We start from the raw sequence: 16,139 nt of genomic DNA, 5'->3' as shown, positions 1-16,139 counted from the left end.
AGATTTGCTGGAAATGATTTTCTTTCACCATTCTTTTTCCTTTCTGTTTCCACTTCCCACACTCCCTGCTCTTAAAGTTTGCAACACTATGCTTACATAAGTAGTGCTAGGAGTGTTTTGCACTGTCACTTGATATTTGTTGAGTGAGCTGCATCTTTTGTCTGCAGGAGACTTGGGGGATTTCAGTTCCATGTGCTTCATGACCCTTCTGCACTTTGCTAAGCCAGACATGTGGTCCACATTCATTCTTGTGAGATAATGCTTTAGTACTGCAGCAATTTTGAAGGGTGAAACCCCCCAGGGTCAGGATCCTACCAAAGAAATCTGGAACAAGAAAGGCCTCTTGTTGTGAGGTTGCATAGAGTAAGTGATGGTGCAAAGCAGACCAGGCTTGCAGCTGCACTACTGCTGTAATTTGCAATCTTGGTTGCCTGGATTTGGGACTTTCAGGGGCATGGTGTAGTACAGATGCAGGTGAGAGGGAGGAGTTAGTCCATCAGCACTCCTATGAATGAAAGGTGCAGAACTCTGCTGATCTGATGAATCTTATTATTTCAGTAGCTACTTAACGGGATAGTATCAAAATCCCTAGGTGTTCCACCATCTGATATCTATAAAGCTGTGAGTGATAGATTGGTGCTGCTTTTCTTGGAGGAAGATGGAATGAGAAACTTCTTTCTTTCCACACCTCATCAGATGAGAGATGTTTTGAGCCATTTCACAGTAGCCCTGTCGTATCTCCCTAATATTCTCCTTGAAATCTTTTCAACAGCTTTAAACCGTCTCCCCTGTATTGTTTTGTGGAACAGTTTTTAATGGTGGTGAATAGCAGGAACAAAAGGAGTTCTGGAGATCTTTTAACAGACCCAACTCTAACTGATTTACAAAGTTTCCTCAGTGTGCCTTTTCCCTTGGGAGCGACAGCTCATGTCCACTTGTTCGTAATATATTCAGCATCTGTCGACACTCCTCAGTGGAGCTGAGCCTTCTTGTCCAAGGCTGGTAACTGAGCTCTCAGACTGCAGTCAAAAATAAAAGCTGCTGAGCTTGAATCAGATCTGGTTATCTGAGAATGGGAAGCTGCACGAAGAACAGAAGTGACTGAGTTGGTAATTGGGAGCACCTAATGCTTTGCCATGGGGGGCAAATCTTGACGTGAAGGTTTGAGAGGAGAAGATGAGCATGAAAAATTATTTCATTTAATTGCTGCATCCTGTACCCTGTTTAAGGATATAGCAAGCAATGCTGCTGCTTTAGCATATGAAGGAGCCTTCTGTCTGCTGCTCCCCCTGCCCTTTTAGAAAATTGAAAAAAAGAAAAGCAGCCTGTGGTGCCTCTCCCACCCTCCCCCTTCGTATGCCAAACTCTCAGATACAGACAGTCAGCAATCCCTGATGTGTGGTCTAAATGTGACAGAGGTTCAGCACAGTACCTTTTCTGCCCTGTGGCAATGTCAGCTGAACTGGGCTCTCTTGACTGGCCTTTACATTGTCTGTCACTTAAGAAGAAAACACTTGAGAAGTCTGCCCAGAACTGTATGGAAGCCATGGTCATGATGAGAAGGGAAGAGTGAGCAGCTGAACTGCTCATGTCATCGCCTGCTGTGGGAACACATACGTGACTGGTAACATGGGAAGAACATCCCCTTTCACATTGCCTGTAAATCCATGCCTGATGTGGGCAGGATGGTGAAGTGTGGAAGGTCCCTCTGTCATTTGCAATGTACCTGATATAGGTATGTCAGGTGTCCTTGTGTCCTTCACCTTTGATTTGTGCTTTTAGGAGAAGAGAATGAAACATTCTGGATATGAGCTTCGGAGTGATGGCAGCATTTGCTGCCAGGCCAACCTGGCTTAGTCTTTCGATGGTATCTTCCCTCTAAAGCTCTCTAAGTTCAGTGTTCATCTGCCTGATGTGGATGTGTTCAGAGTAGTTGCTGAAAGGAGAGGGCTTGTGCTTGGCAACCTGTTCTCAAACTCTAAAGAAAATTGGGAACTGATTGTATGACTTAGAAAACCTACTGACTTGCTCAGAAATGTCTTCTCACTGTTGACTACTGAGAGGGTGTTACTGTAGGCTCTCATAAAAGAAGTCTTCCACAATGCCAGTTTTAACAGTCATTGCAAGCATCTTTTGGACTTTTCCTAGGGCAGCTTGTAAACAACACTGCCTGTACTGCTGACAGGGGAGCAATTCTATTTCTGACTTTAATTTTTTTTTTAAAAAAATCATTACTTTATGTAACATTTTAGGTGGAACAATATGATTGTGGTGTAGCTTTTAAATATATCCTGGGGTTATTTGGAAGATCTGAGTTTGGAGTTTTGGTTTTTGGTTGGGGTTTTCTGTTTGATTTTTATTTAATTTTTGTCTTTAAAACTCAGATGGATCCATTTAAAGATAATATGGGCAATTTTAATTTTACTTCAAGTGCTAACTGAAGTAAAAGCAAGGGAGTGCATATAGAGCTTGCCTGTTTCTTAAAAGATTTTGTTATTTATAGGCTATTTGCCAAAGCTGTTGCCACAAAAAATTGACTGAGCCCCCTGGGCTTTGTGTGCACTTGAATGTCATCTTTATCTCTTTCATTACTGTGTCTGTAGGAGGCTGGAATTAGCACAGATTAGCTGCATGGTACTTGCTGTGCTTTTTGGTTTCAGATCTCTTGATTTGCAGCAAAGCTCCACTGCTCTTTTATGGGAAACCAAGAATCAATCTAGTAAACTTGCAGAGATTTAGATATTGTAGGCCAGTTGCATGGGGAGTAGAAGTGAGCCTTTGGGATAAGATAAAGGATTATGAACTTTTTTTTTTAAAGGCATCTCTGTACTGGATAGGAATCTTTACTGCACTCATTAAGCTATGCCAGCATGCTGTGAATCATATATAAGAGGTATAGAATGAACCATCTGTCAGTTCATGTTCCTGATGATATCCCGGGAACTTGGAGAAAGTACCAAAGAGGAGACTAGATCAGTTAGATGACCTTTCTGCATCAAAGCAAAGGAGTACCCTAAAAAGACTAAACACTGTAATGCGCCTTTAATCTATATTTATTGGAATGAAGGCTAATTTCAGAAGCTTCTGTGCATTATACACGTTTTCACAGATCAGATGCTTCTAATGTGTAACATGGAACTGTCCATAAAGTAGCAAGCAGCAGGGATGTCAGATCTGTAGGCAAATAAATGAGCTTCCAGGCTTCTCATAAGTACTCCAGAATTACATGCAAAGAGAGGAAAAAAACATGAAGACACTTGCTCACTGGAGATTTCATGGTTTTTTATCTTACTGGTTTCAAGATATGACTGCTTGTTCATGGATAGTGAAGATTTGCTTGATTTTGCCTTCTTTTGGAGGATTTATGTTTTAGAAACCTGACTGGATAAGTCCTGAAGGCTGTCTGGATAAAATAAATAGAAACACTTAAGATGTTTTTACTATTGTTCTGTATAATGTCATAGACTATTATGGCTTTGCCTTCCATAATGGTTTGCATAACCTTTCATGGGTTCATCGATGTTAATAAAGGCTGATGAGCTTTCTGTGCATTCGGTGTAGTCTCTGGAGAGACTAAATTCATGTGATAGGATGTACACAAATTACTTGCTACTCTGTACTGCCTCTTCTGTTAGCAGCCACCTGCAATGGTTCAGATTGGTTAGAGTCCTGAAGTCTTAGTGAATTATGCAGAAATATGCATGTTTAGAAAACTTGGGCAACACAGGCACCCACACAGTGACCGACTCTTGTCAAGCATACAGCATCTTGCCTTACAGGGGAGAGCACCTGCACACAGAACTTCAGCTTCTATCTTTGATGTTTGGAACAGTTACACACTACTGTCTAAACAATGTGACTTGAACTTGCCAAAAAGTGCTGCCTGTCCTGTATACAACATGTGGAAATGTTTTAAACTTCAGTGGTGAAGGAGGAACCTGCAGCCTAGGTAAGTATCCAAGAATAGGGTTTCTGGGAATTACTCTCATAACTGTTGGGGGTGCAGGAAACAGATTGAGGCTGGTAAAATTATTCACTCTATCCTCTGAAGTCATCATACATGATTTCTGAATAAAGAAACATTAACTTTTGAAAGAAAAAGCTCTGCTCAAGAGGTGGTTGTGCTCAACAGACTCCTTTCTCTTAAGAGGGAGGGATTTTGCAAAGAAGATTGTGTCATCCCTATCTGGAGCTTGTAGCTTGTCCTATTGTGCTGCTTCTTTCTCTCCTACTGTCTTCCTTTAGTTTACTTGTTGACAATATACTATAGTTAAAGTGTTAGCAGATGCTGGTTATGAAGGCTTTGCAGAGTGAGTGGCATTAAGGCAGGGAAATGTCAAAGCCTAATTTAGAAAAGTGATTTGATCACAGGGTGGAAATTGAAAGCAAAGTGTTTAGTACCTCCCTCAGAACCGAGTAGTGCCGGTGGGGTAGGAATGGGCTGGGAGGAGAATCTCCTGCAAGTTCTACTATAGATGCAGAGGCTCTTTATGCTGGTTCTCTGGGATGTTGGTCTTGCTGAGACAGGGAGGGAGGTCAGCAGATATTAGTGCAGATGCTGAGAGAAGTAGAAACAGGAAGAGCTAACCAAGGTAATGAAAATAATTCATCCTGGCCTTTTTCCTATAGCAGAAGATTAACTGAGGTTCTAGCACCATTTCCTTTATCATGGAAATGGGGCTTTACAGATGAGCACAGCAATATTGGCTTGCAAATCAAGACAGCAATTCTCCAACAACAGCATGGGAGCCAGCTTCTTCAGCTCCAGGTGTAGGAAGAGCCTAAGATCTGCTAGACTCATGGAGGTAGTGTGGGAGCAACGTGAGTCTCTGGACCTTGGACTCTCTTTGCAGTTTTGCTAGCCCTGTGTTATGCCACAATGCCATTCCTATCTTCAGCCTATGAGGTGGACACAGGAGACTGACCAATGCACAGAGCTGGAGTACCTGGACAGAGCCTTTTCTGCCCTCTTGCTGGCTGTCCTGGGCTGAACAAGTCTGAGTGTTAGGGTCAATTCTTCTTGTTCTGTTTACCTGTGGTCCTAGGACACTCAATAATGATGCACTATATATAATGATGTACATTTGATAACCAGTATTTTGAGTGATGTGAATCCTTTGTTTCATATCCTATACCTTGAGGAAAGTCTCCCCAAAGGGAGCCAAGCACAGGAGGGAGCATCTTAAAAACAAAAGCTTATGCAAGTTTGTTTCAGTTAGTCTTCCTAGTGAACATCATGAAGTAATCCAAGTGCCTCTACAGAACAGAGAATGCAGATATATAAGTGATATCCTCCTTGTATGAGTATCAATTAACATCTTTGTGTTTTCAGTGCAGCAGGTAGTTGAGTCTTTGTACTCATTTATGGTGAGTACTGACTGCCTCTCTCCATGGGGAGAAACTGAACACAATAACTTGGATTTGTTTGAGCTTTTGGGTGAAGCACATGGTGCAGTTGGGGATAGCGTGTCCCCATAGGGCCATTGCTACAGCCGTGTACCTTGTAGTTGCTTCAAGGAAGGCTACTGGGTTTGGAATGAGGATGGCAACTGCTATAGAAGAATCTGCTGCAGCCAGACAATCCTTTTTCTGTGCTTTGTAGGAAAAGGGGAAGCAGGCATTCTTAGGTGAGCATGGACATGTAACACGCAGCTTAGAAAGCGGGACAGGTCCTTTGTGTACTCCCCCTTCTTGGGGATATTGCTCATTACTTGTGACTCAGCCTTAAGGATAAACTGAACATTGGTCCAAGCCAGCAAGCCAGCAGAACTGAAAAAAGTCTTGCACCTGCTATGTTTATTTCTACATCTGCCTTACACCTGGCATGATCAGAAACACGGCTGTAGTCTTAAGATGCCGACTTCAGCCTGGTGAAACATTGCCATGAGCTCTCTCTGAGCCCATGATGGGGAAGTAAGTTTCTCCAGGACATAATTCAGAATGAGCAAGTGGAGTTCCTATATTTTCCCTGATTGACTACAGAGTGAAGGAGGCTGAGTATGACCATACTGAGTCATGTTACATCTGAGAAGTGTGTCCTTAATGTGCAGGTCATGGTGAGACTGTCAGAGGCAGATATTGGAGTTGAGCCTTCAAGGCAATGCATCATCACTCTTGCTTCTGCAGAAATTTTGCAATAGAGTGCCATTTAGGGAAGGTGGCAGTGACGTGTTTCTTTGATAGGCTTTATGTGTCATTGTTATCTAGTGATGCTTGGGTGTATGTTAACACTCTGGCTGTGATGTGGAGGATATTTGTTTGGAGACAAAGTGGTTGATCTTCAATTGCTGTCATCTACAGGATTTGGGAAGACACTAGCTTTGGAAGGGGACTTTATAGGGCCCTACATGGAGTGGGATCAGTCTGGCTTAAATCACACTTGAAATGCTTCTCTAAGTTGGTTGTGTTTTGGTTGGGGGTTTGTTTTTGTTTGTTTAAAAAAAGTCTTTCACTAGCAGAGGATCTCTGTGCAATCTATTCTAATGATTTAAATTCTTCACTCTTAGCATTTTTTTGGGGAAGGTTCTGAGACTTTGAACTGGCAATGAACTGGCAATGTGAGCAGAAAATTAAAGTTTTTGTTGCTCTGGGTTTTTTTTTTTTCCCCTAGTCAGGTTGGGTTTTGGAATATGGCTAAACATACAAACTCTCACATACTTTAATTAGAGGGACACATATGAAAATCAAACTCAATGTATCTTGAGCTGAGCACTCAAAACTCATCATCTCGTCTCTCTGAACCTCTCTTTCTCTCTATACCAGGGATAAATTTGGTGACTCTGTGACATGTTGAACAAACACTCCTCCTTACAGCTGGATGGATGTGACATGGGGCATGGTTTTTCCTAGTCATTCAGAAAGTCTCTAACAAAATGCCACATTTAACTCTGATTTCCTAACTCTTAGCCCAGTGATGGAGGCTATGTCCTGTCTTTGCAGAATCTGTTGAACCTTGTTAGCAAGTAAGAAGCAAATAAGAACTTCTCTGTCTCTGCCAAGTGTAATGTTGCCCTTTCCCATCTTCCAGTGGTCTGAGGGTCTTGCCAATTGCTCGGTCAGGGGAATAATTTTCTCAGTTTAAAATGAAGCATTAATATGGTGGGAGTTTCCTCCTCTCTACCCCCATTCTCCTTTGTCCAATTGTTTAAAAGAAAGACTGAATTGTGTCAGGCTTGCATGAGGAAATCCAGGCTCTCCCCCAAACTAGCCTAGAGCAGGCATGTAGGGGAGGAGGACATGCCCTGTTCCCGGGGAGGATCTTGGGGGTAGCAGAACTTCCACTGCTGCTCTTGCTTTTCTCACTGAGTGCAAGAAAGTAATTATTCCATGAGCATGAATCTGCTTTGCCAAGCAAGCCACGTTTCATTTGGGCAGAGAAGAAACAAGGCTTAAAAAACTTTATGAAACTTCCTTTGTTTGTACCTTATTAAGTCATGTCCATCTGACTTGGATACTATTTAATCTCCTCCTTTTCCAAGTGTAATGTCTTCCATGGAAGAATAGGCAACAGCCTGAGATCAAAGATTTATTTGTTCTGTTGCTAGTTGACCATTTGGCACATGCCAATTTGTTGCAATTCAAAATTAGTCACAGTGTTTACTGGCTCTGTGCCCAGTTGGTAGTTGGAGATTATGCACTGGAGTTGGCAGATACAGCAAAAAGTCAGGGGTGTCCTTGGTGAGGGGTGGAGAGGTCAGGAAATGAAGTGATTCAGGAACATTGGGTCCATATCAGTAAGATGTAACTGCAGCCCCTCTTCTCTTACAATGGGGAGTAAGATGTGCACAAGGCTCAAGTTCTCTGGCTGTGGGCTTAATGATACCTCCTTCAATGGAGCTGGATCATCTTAAATTCAGATGCTTCACATGCGGATTTAGCTCCATTTGGGATCCACAAGCTGCATTTATTGTTCATTTTCCTGCTCATTGCTTACCTTCTCTTAAACTGGTCTTCGATCTGGGTGACCTATGTGCCATGAAAAGTAGAGTGTTATTTGGTTACTGATTCAAATAATGAGTCTACATAGGGTTTACTGAAAATGTTTTGGGTTTTAGGTCTTCTGTTGTGGCACTGGTATTTCAGAGGAGAGCAAGGGAAGGTGCTGAGTGAAAACTGTGGATGCATTAAGCAGCTGGTGTGTATTTCTCTATTAGGAAGCATGAATGTGAATGTTATGGTTGGTTTTTAGAGCAAAGCAGAACTGCATCTTAGTTGGTCTTGATGCTAGCTGCTGCAGCATTTCCTGCAAGTACATGTCCTTAATGATGATTGCTGTTTGAGGTCAGAGAGTTTAGTGGTCACAGGGCCAATCTCCATTTCCATTTCCTTCATGCCCAGTGATCAAAGCAGAGCACCAGAGACCCTGTGCTAAGCAGTGTGGGGGGTTGCCCTTCAGTAACATTCGTCCTGTGTTCACATGGAAAAAAGAGAGTAAGCTGCAGGTAGATAAGATGCTGTGTTTTTTGTCCAACAAAGCTGTGGTATTTAGATAATGCTGAGTCATCCTGTGAATCTTGCAGTCAAGAAGAACCTGCAGCTTGGATTTCCCTAAGCAGTCTTCCAATTTTGCTGGAAAAAAATGTTGCTGTTTTTAAAGGCTCTTTTGTGCCTTTACTTCTCTGACCGTTGCTAGCAGAATGCCAGGTCTCTGGCACAGAGGATTTCCAAATTCCTATCACCTCTTCTGTGTTTTATCAAAGTCTATACATTCAAAGCTTACTGCAGATAGTTCTGCCTGCAACAGCAGGTTGCAAATACATCCATGATACAAGAGGAATGTGATCATTGACTTGCTTGTTAATAGCATCTTGCCTCCTAGGATCTTAGAAGTGCTTTTAAAGTTTCAGTCTAACTCTGCATTTCCTTGTTCCTTGTTGCTTTTACTCAAATGCAAGGAAACCTGAGGCTCCACGGTGGAATCTGGCTGTGTTTGGAGATGCTGCAGTAGTTGGTTGGGTCCCTGTGGTCCTCATTTATCAGAATGCAGAGCACTTGCAGATCTACCTAGTTGTTGGAAGGGACCTGGTTTCTAAGCAACACTGGAAAATGGTGTTTAAATGTCTGGTGCTTGAACCAGACCAGCTTGCAGTGTCTTGAAACAGTCGCTATCCTTACATGCTGCCAGGACTTCTCAGGTCAAGGGCAGACCAAGGAGCCTAGCCATGGTTGCTTCTTAGTCTTTTAAGTGCCAGATCCATGCCCGCTGCCTGGTGTGGTTTGCCTCCAGACAGCAGCTGACAGATGACACCATCTCTGATCCACCGAGATTTGTGAGCTGAGGTGGGGTCCTGACTGGTAAATCTGTTCTATTAATAGCTATCAAAGAGCCTGAAGTTTCCATCTGAACTTTATCTGGCTTTGCAGTGAGCTGGAGGATTAAAGGCTGTCGCAGGGGAAGGGAGGGAGCGGCATGGCTCACTCGGAATAGCCTGACCTATGACGGCACCTACCAGCCTGGGGAGAGGAGTTGTCCTGTGAGCTCATGGGTTATTAGCAGTGAGCACAGACATGCTTGCAATCAGCAGCACACCCATCTACTCCATCCCTAGCTGGTTTAGGGGGTCCAGAGGAATGTTAGTTAGCACAGCTTGCCTGAATGGCTCTTTGTCCAGAGAGCTGGAAGCAGGTTTGAGGGCCAGCTTTGTGGAGCCATCATTTCATGCTGCTCAAATAACTATAGGGCTTCATCTCTGGGCTGTTTGTATGGGGCAGATCTGTTTTTGAGAGACAGTGGTATGAGAAGATAACCTCTGCCCTGCTGCAGCCCAGGATTGTTGTCTCTGCTGTGTCATAAAGTAATAAAGGGATCAGAGTGGGTTATATGGCTGGGACTCACCTGTAGGGCCAGCAGGCATGAGGCACAAGCCTTCGTCTACCGGGGTGGGGAGGAGAGTGTAGGAAGCAAGAACAATTCTTTTGGTTTAGCTAGGGATTCAGTTCTCGCGGCTTCTCTTATAACTGGTTTTGTTTTCCCTGTCTTGCTCCTTTGCTGGCATCTGAGAGCCCTCTGTTTCACCTGCCCAATGTCAGCACTGTGGAAAGGCAGGGTTTCTTGTTACTTCCTCTGCTCTCATTCAGGGTTGCTCCTCAGCTGAGGGGTGCAGTTGTGGCAGGAATGTCTTCCTTGGAGACAGGCTGTGAATGAAAGCCCTTTCCAATGACCAGCATTTTGTAGGACTTGTGTGGAGCACCTCAGCACAGTGGAACAAAGTCTTCCCAGCTGGCCTAATGACCCCAGACTCAGTGTGCTTGTCCCCCAAGGAGGAGTGGAACTGCAGATTAACACGTGGGAAACAGGCTCATGGTCACCACAATGAACAGTCTGTGGGTGCTGTTCAGTGTTTTACACCAAGAGCACAGAGACTGTTCTAAACCTTTGACCCTAGTGGCATACTCCAGATTCCTCACAGTTAAACTGTCTCCTTCCCTCCCCTCTGGGCCCGAAAGCATGTTTCCTGACTAGCCAGATGCATCGCCCCATAAAAGGCTCCTTTGTATCCCCAATAATCTGCAAATATCCTGTGGATCTGCACATTGGCAACATCACTCTGCTTTGGAATTTGCAATTTGCTTACTTACTTGTTATTGATAATGGGTGCTACTGGTGTGATGGCTCTTTGGACATCCATGCTCCTTAGGTCTGGTAGCCCAGGCGGATACAGCTGAACCCAGGGCCCAGAGCAGCATCCTTTCTGAAGGATGAACCAGGAAAGGCTCACCATACCACCTGATGAGAAGGATGAGGCCATACTCAATCCTTCCCTCCTGCTGGCATGGCACTGGAATGTGTAGTCTCAGCAGCAGTGTTGCTGTAGCATGCATTTGCCTTCACTGGAGCAGAAGAGCAAAGGAGGCACAACTGGCTGCTGTACATGACTCTGCCTGTCCAACCAATGTTGTTTCTGCGCTCCAGCAAGCTCTGCTGTGCCAAGGGTCTGAGAGGAAGAAGGGAATATTTGCGTGGTCTGTGTCCTGATTCATAGATAATTTTAACAAGCATGTTAGGTGCTTGTAGCTACAGTGTTTGTTGCTGTGGCTTGAGCTGCAGAAAGTTGTGCAAAAACCTCTGGAGGTTTTTGGTTCAGCCCTTGGTCACAGGGAAGTCTTCATCTGTAAGTGTCCTTTCCCCTCCTTTTGCTGAGGCTTGAATACCTCAGCGATTTCTGTAGCTGAGGAGAGGCTGTTGAACAGAAATGTTACCTCAGAATGTCTGCTCAGTCTCTAGGATTTAGAGCCAAAACATAACTGTGCTCCCTCCCTTGACTGCTTCTTGTGCTTGCTGATTTTGCAGCCTACCCCATCAAAGGTGTCTGCACAAAAGATAAGTAAGTGCTGGCGTTTTTCAGTACTTTTAACCCTTTGCTCACAATTCTCTCATCACATCAGTCCAAGCTTGTATGAAATAAGGTATTAAATGAAGAGGATTCTATAGGAATCTCTGGAGTCTGGTATCAGAGGGAGAATGAAAAACTGTGATTCCCTCCTAGACACTCAATCCCAGCCTAAATAAGGGGACTTGTGAGTCAGGTGCCGAATGAATGCACTGATGTATCATGTCTAGCGCTAGAGCTGGTTATTGTGGACTGAGGTTAGCCAAATAGACACAAATGTCCTTCACCTTGGCAGCATAAAAAGCTGAGAGGGGGGAAGTAGGTGCATTGGCAGTTGGAAAAGATTGTATTCTACATCTTACTGTTTAGACCTCAATGCCATTTTGGGGCCTAGACACGAAAGTCTGAGGGTTACCCTGCAGGGGACCTTCTCTCCAAGATGATAAAGACCTGTGGCTAAAGGACGCCTGTGCTGAGCAAGAGTAAGAGAGATTTCTGCTTTTCAGTGTTTTCTGCCTTTTGAGTAGGCACGTTTTTACCAGCCAGGGCTACATTGCTTTTCTAGACGTTCCCTCGGCACCCTTCGTAGCCCATCTCAGGCTCTCCAGAACCTCCTGTGACTGGTGACTGAGTGGACTGGTTTTATTTACTGTCCCTGTGAGACAAGGTGGGTTTTTTGGCATGGTCATGTTTTATTTCTGATTAACAAAGATGTTGTAATTGAGGTGTTGTAGTTTGCATCCTTGTTCCCCTGCTGCTGGTATTGCTGGGGGCATGACAAATGACTGCAGCCCTCCTCTACAGCAGCAGTTTGCCCAGCCTTCTTGTGATGGATGCTCAGAAAATGAAAGGCTTTATTCAACGCCTGGGAGCCTGGGATCAGTCCACTTAGTGACATGGAGAGGTCATTAGGGGAGAAAGGTGATAAGAGAAGTAGAGTCTGATAAGGACTTTTTGTTTATCCTGTGGGGAGCTGTGTTGCACAGGGACTGGGTGACCAGAACAGGTCTGGCTGCTGACACTCTCAGATGTGACCCTTGGACTGAGTGTCACACAGATTCACGCTGTGAGGTCCCTAGTTGCTCTCAACAGCTAGCTCCTGCCAAGCATGTGCATAGTGAGAAAAGGTGTAAAGAAAGTGGGACTTGTACTGCTCCAGTCACCTTCTGTCTCTGAGGACGTCTCTGCATGGCTTTCTCTGTTTGAGGGCAGTCCAGCCGTTCTGGGAGCAAAAAACTCTACCCTGTCTGGACCAGAGACTAGTGTTAAGTCAGGATAAATGTAACCACACAAACACAAATCATATTAAGGATGTGGTTTGTTTCTTGCTGGTTCAAGAGAAAAACAACTGAGTTGCTATTACCTTGTCTGCAAAAAGCATTAGACCGGGGAAGGACAAACCTTAGTCATGTTCTTCAGTACAGCAAAGTATAAGAGGTCTGAGTTCATCCTGATATGTCTGTAAGTTGTTTTGAAAGCTATGACTATGTAGAGAAATATTCCATAAATTGAGTGCAAGAATAGGTGAGACTCTTAAACTTTCCTCCTTTCAGAGTCACGAGCAAAAACTTGTTACTATTTCTTTGTTTACTGTAAGTGTTTCTCATCTTTTTGTTTTGCAGGTCCTTCAGAAGCTTGGGAAAGCAGATGAAACAAAAGATGAGCAGTTTGAACAGTGTGTGCAGAACTTCAACAAACAGCTGGTAAGATAATTGGCAATATGTAATTACACCCTGGATTTCAATTAGCTTCCAGTCATCTGCTGCAATGTGCAATTAAAGCCCACTAAATTAGATGATGCCACAGACCTATTGAAGTGACCCACAACTTGTAGCTGTTCACTTATGAGAAATTACAGTGTCTTCCACTGTCTCTGTCATGAGTCAGTGAGAGTGTATGCTGAAAAATAATACTTGTTCTAGACCCAAGCTCAGGGAAAGAAATAGCTCAACCAGAACACTTCCTGCAGTCAGCAGCTGCTTTGTAATATAATTTTTCCTGCTGGGCTGGAAGCAGAGATCTTAAGAGCAACATTGTGTCTCTGAAAGATGGATAGGATGGGAAGCAGATTAGAAATCAAAAATAAGACAGAACAAGGCAGTTTCAGTTTCCTCAGCACAGGGGAGGGCGAGAGAAACAAAGGCGGCAAATGGTGAAAAGGGAACGTTGTTCCGTGGCCAAGATCTAAATCTGACTTCTCCCCATCCTTGCACAATCACTGTCAGGCCTGAGTCAGATCTATATTTTAGCATGCAAAAATATTTTAACAGTGTAGCAATTTCCCCCCACCCTCCTACTTAAACAGCAGTAGTTTATGTCTTGATATTTCTAATTTTTAAATCTGGAACTTTTCAGCTACCCAGAGGAGGGAAAAGCATCAGTTACTCCAGAGGATTTGCAGCCCAGTGCTTGGTGTTAGGGCAAGTGTCGCTTGTGTTTCATGGCAGGAAGTGTGCTGCACCAAAGCTCAGGTGGTGCTGAGGAAATCCTTAAGCCCCTTTGAGCCCCGACATGTTAAAGACCTTTTTCTAGAGCTGTTAGTGGCAGCTGTGTTGTGTCTGTTAAGACTCAGCAGATGTGGCTGTGTGAAACAAAACTAGTTGAGAAGGGATTTGCCACGGCTTGAATATAATGAACATTTTTCAGTCTGACTTCAACTTATGTCTCACTAGATCAGACTGCAGATTCCTGAAGACTAACACTCATTATTTTGGCAACAACAGTAACTGTTGCTCCGGAAGTTCATGCAACATCTCTGTAGCACGTCCACCAATGACAGTCTCTTGTGACAGAGGAATACATTATGGCTTCTTTACTGGTGACATGACATTACCAGATGTGACTTTTCTATATATATTTTTTAAATCGCCACTCAGGAACTAACTTTTTTAAAGGAGGAATACTGAAAAACTGAAATCCAGGCTTCTTAATCTGTCTGTCTGGGATAGCTTTTCATTTCCCAAAGCTATGAGTTTCAGTGGTGCACTGAGAAGCCTGTTAAAGAACTTTACCCTTTGCAGCTGAATTTCTTTCCCCATCTTATGGGGCAAGCCATGAACTAAATTTTCAAACAATTTATTAAAGGAACTGCTCTGCATTTTCTCCTTGGGCTCTGTTGGTTTTACTTTTGCCTTCAGTTTCCCTATCACTAAAATGAATGCAAACAATGCCTGTTTTACAGGGCAAGCCATAAATGTGAGTTAGCTGGATTGTTAGAATATCTGGAGCTGAGTAGTTGTTATGGTGCCAAGCAGACTAGGGAAAAAACTTCAGCTGTATGTGCATATATATGCACCTGGGTTCTTAATTTTGTACATATGATATGTGTGTATAATAGAGCTATGAATGAGATTTCTATGGCCTTTCCGTACAAAGTCTACTCCAGTGGGAAACATAAGTCTGGAGGAAAGCTGATCTTTTACTGTAGGCTTGTGACAGAGCCTGAGATGTGACCAGACAGTGGCCTTGTTTGCTTCTTGACTAGAGCCTTCACTGACTAATGACTGCACTGACCCACTTTGACACGCATTCTCATGCATGAGCTGTTAATGCGTGGAGAGCAGGTCTAAAGATGGCTTACTAACTTATGGCCAAGGCACTTTGTGGTTCTCTCAAATGGTAGTGGAGTGGACATAAGGGAAAGCACTGAACTTCCCAGCTCTATCCATTCATGTTCATATGAGAGCACCACTCTGAGGTCTCTCAGTGGAGGAACTTTTTAGCTCAAACAGATGCATTTGCTGTATGACAAATGAACTGGATGTAACCATGCTTCTGCAGAGCTACAGGGCATGCCTATGTCTCTTCGAGGCTTGACAAGCAGCATAACTGGCTCCCATATTACTCTCTCATGGCAGATGATCCTTGGCAATTAACCTCCCAAAAAGTTAATTCAAAGGCTCCTCTCTTTCCCAATGTCACTTCTGTTCAGATACCAGCACAAGAACCTGTCCTAGAATTGTCCTTGTGGACCTGGGAGCAAGAACCCTGCTGCAAAGGTGCACCACAGCCCCTGCCCAAGGCATGCTAGGCTTTAGTGGCTCTTCCACTGCATTTGAAACACTCACTGGAGAGACAGAGTGGCAGCCCTTATGCCTGACACTATGTTGTGTTTCTGCTTGGCAGGGTGGCTGCATTTTGATAGCCTTTGTGAGCTGGCACTTGTGTGGAAGTTCTGGGTTGGTTTACAGTGTTTCACACCAAACATGAAAGAGAAACTGCTGCTGGCACAGGCTGCCTCCATCTCTGCCCGTACCTCACAATGTTCAGCACAGCCTTAGTCTGCAGGACAGCCAGCGTGAACTTAATCTTTGCTCCTGTGGCATACGTTTGGCTGTGACAGTCAGCAGCTCAGAGAGAGACTCTTTCCAGGCAAGAACACCTCACACTCAGCAGTTTCCATTTCAGCCCTGTGTAGCAAACCAAGTTTAACAGCTTGCCTGGTACCCCAGGATGGGATTTTCTCACTGGTTGTTCATGCTTTATATCTGAACAGCTCTGAAGTTTTGCAGAGTGAGGGATTATTTGGAACTGTTATTTAAATGCTTCTCCAGCCTTTTCTTTATAATTCCACAGTCTATTCTTCCAGTCCTACATTAATTTGACTGAAACAGGATGTTACCTGCTCCTCTCAGGTGTAGAACATCCCTCTTGATAATAAAAAACCTTCCAATTGAAACTGCAAAACCAGGAAGGTTATGTAAAAAATGGGGCTGCAGACTAATATTAGAATTAAATAATTATTTTTGAATATTGGGGAAAAAAGGGGTTTAGGAAACCTGTCTTCCACCAAGAAAGAGCTCTGTGGAA

The 16,139-nt window shown here is 43.8% G+C and overlaps 1 protein-coding gene across 8 annotated transcripts in view; it reads left to right on the top strand.

Moving 5' to 3' along the window:
- BIN1 (bridging integrator 1) overlaps nt 1-16,139 on the top strand; it is a 97,725-nt gene that overhangs the window by 29,583 nt on the left and 52,003 nt on the right. For all 8 annotated transcript variants that reach the window (XM_062004549.1, XM_062004547.1, XM_062004546.1 and 5 more), the window contains exon 2: nt 12,953-13,033. In XM_062004549.1, coding sequence (XP_061860533.1) covers nt 12,953-13,033 — 81 coding nt within the window. The remainder of the gene's footprint in view (nt 1-12,952; nt 13,034-16,139) is intronic.

This window comes from Colius striatus, chromosome 11 (assembly GCF_028858725.1).
Source record: "Colius striatus isolate bColStr4 chromosome 11, bColStr4.1.hap1, whole genome shotgun sequence".
Taxonomy (NCBI): Eukaryota; Metazoa; Chordata; class Aves; order Coliiformes; family Coliidae; genus Colius; species Colius striatus.
The sequence above is the reverse complement of the archived record's forward strand: the minus strand, read 5'-3'. Positions and strand labels throughout refer to the sequence as shown.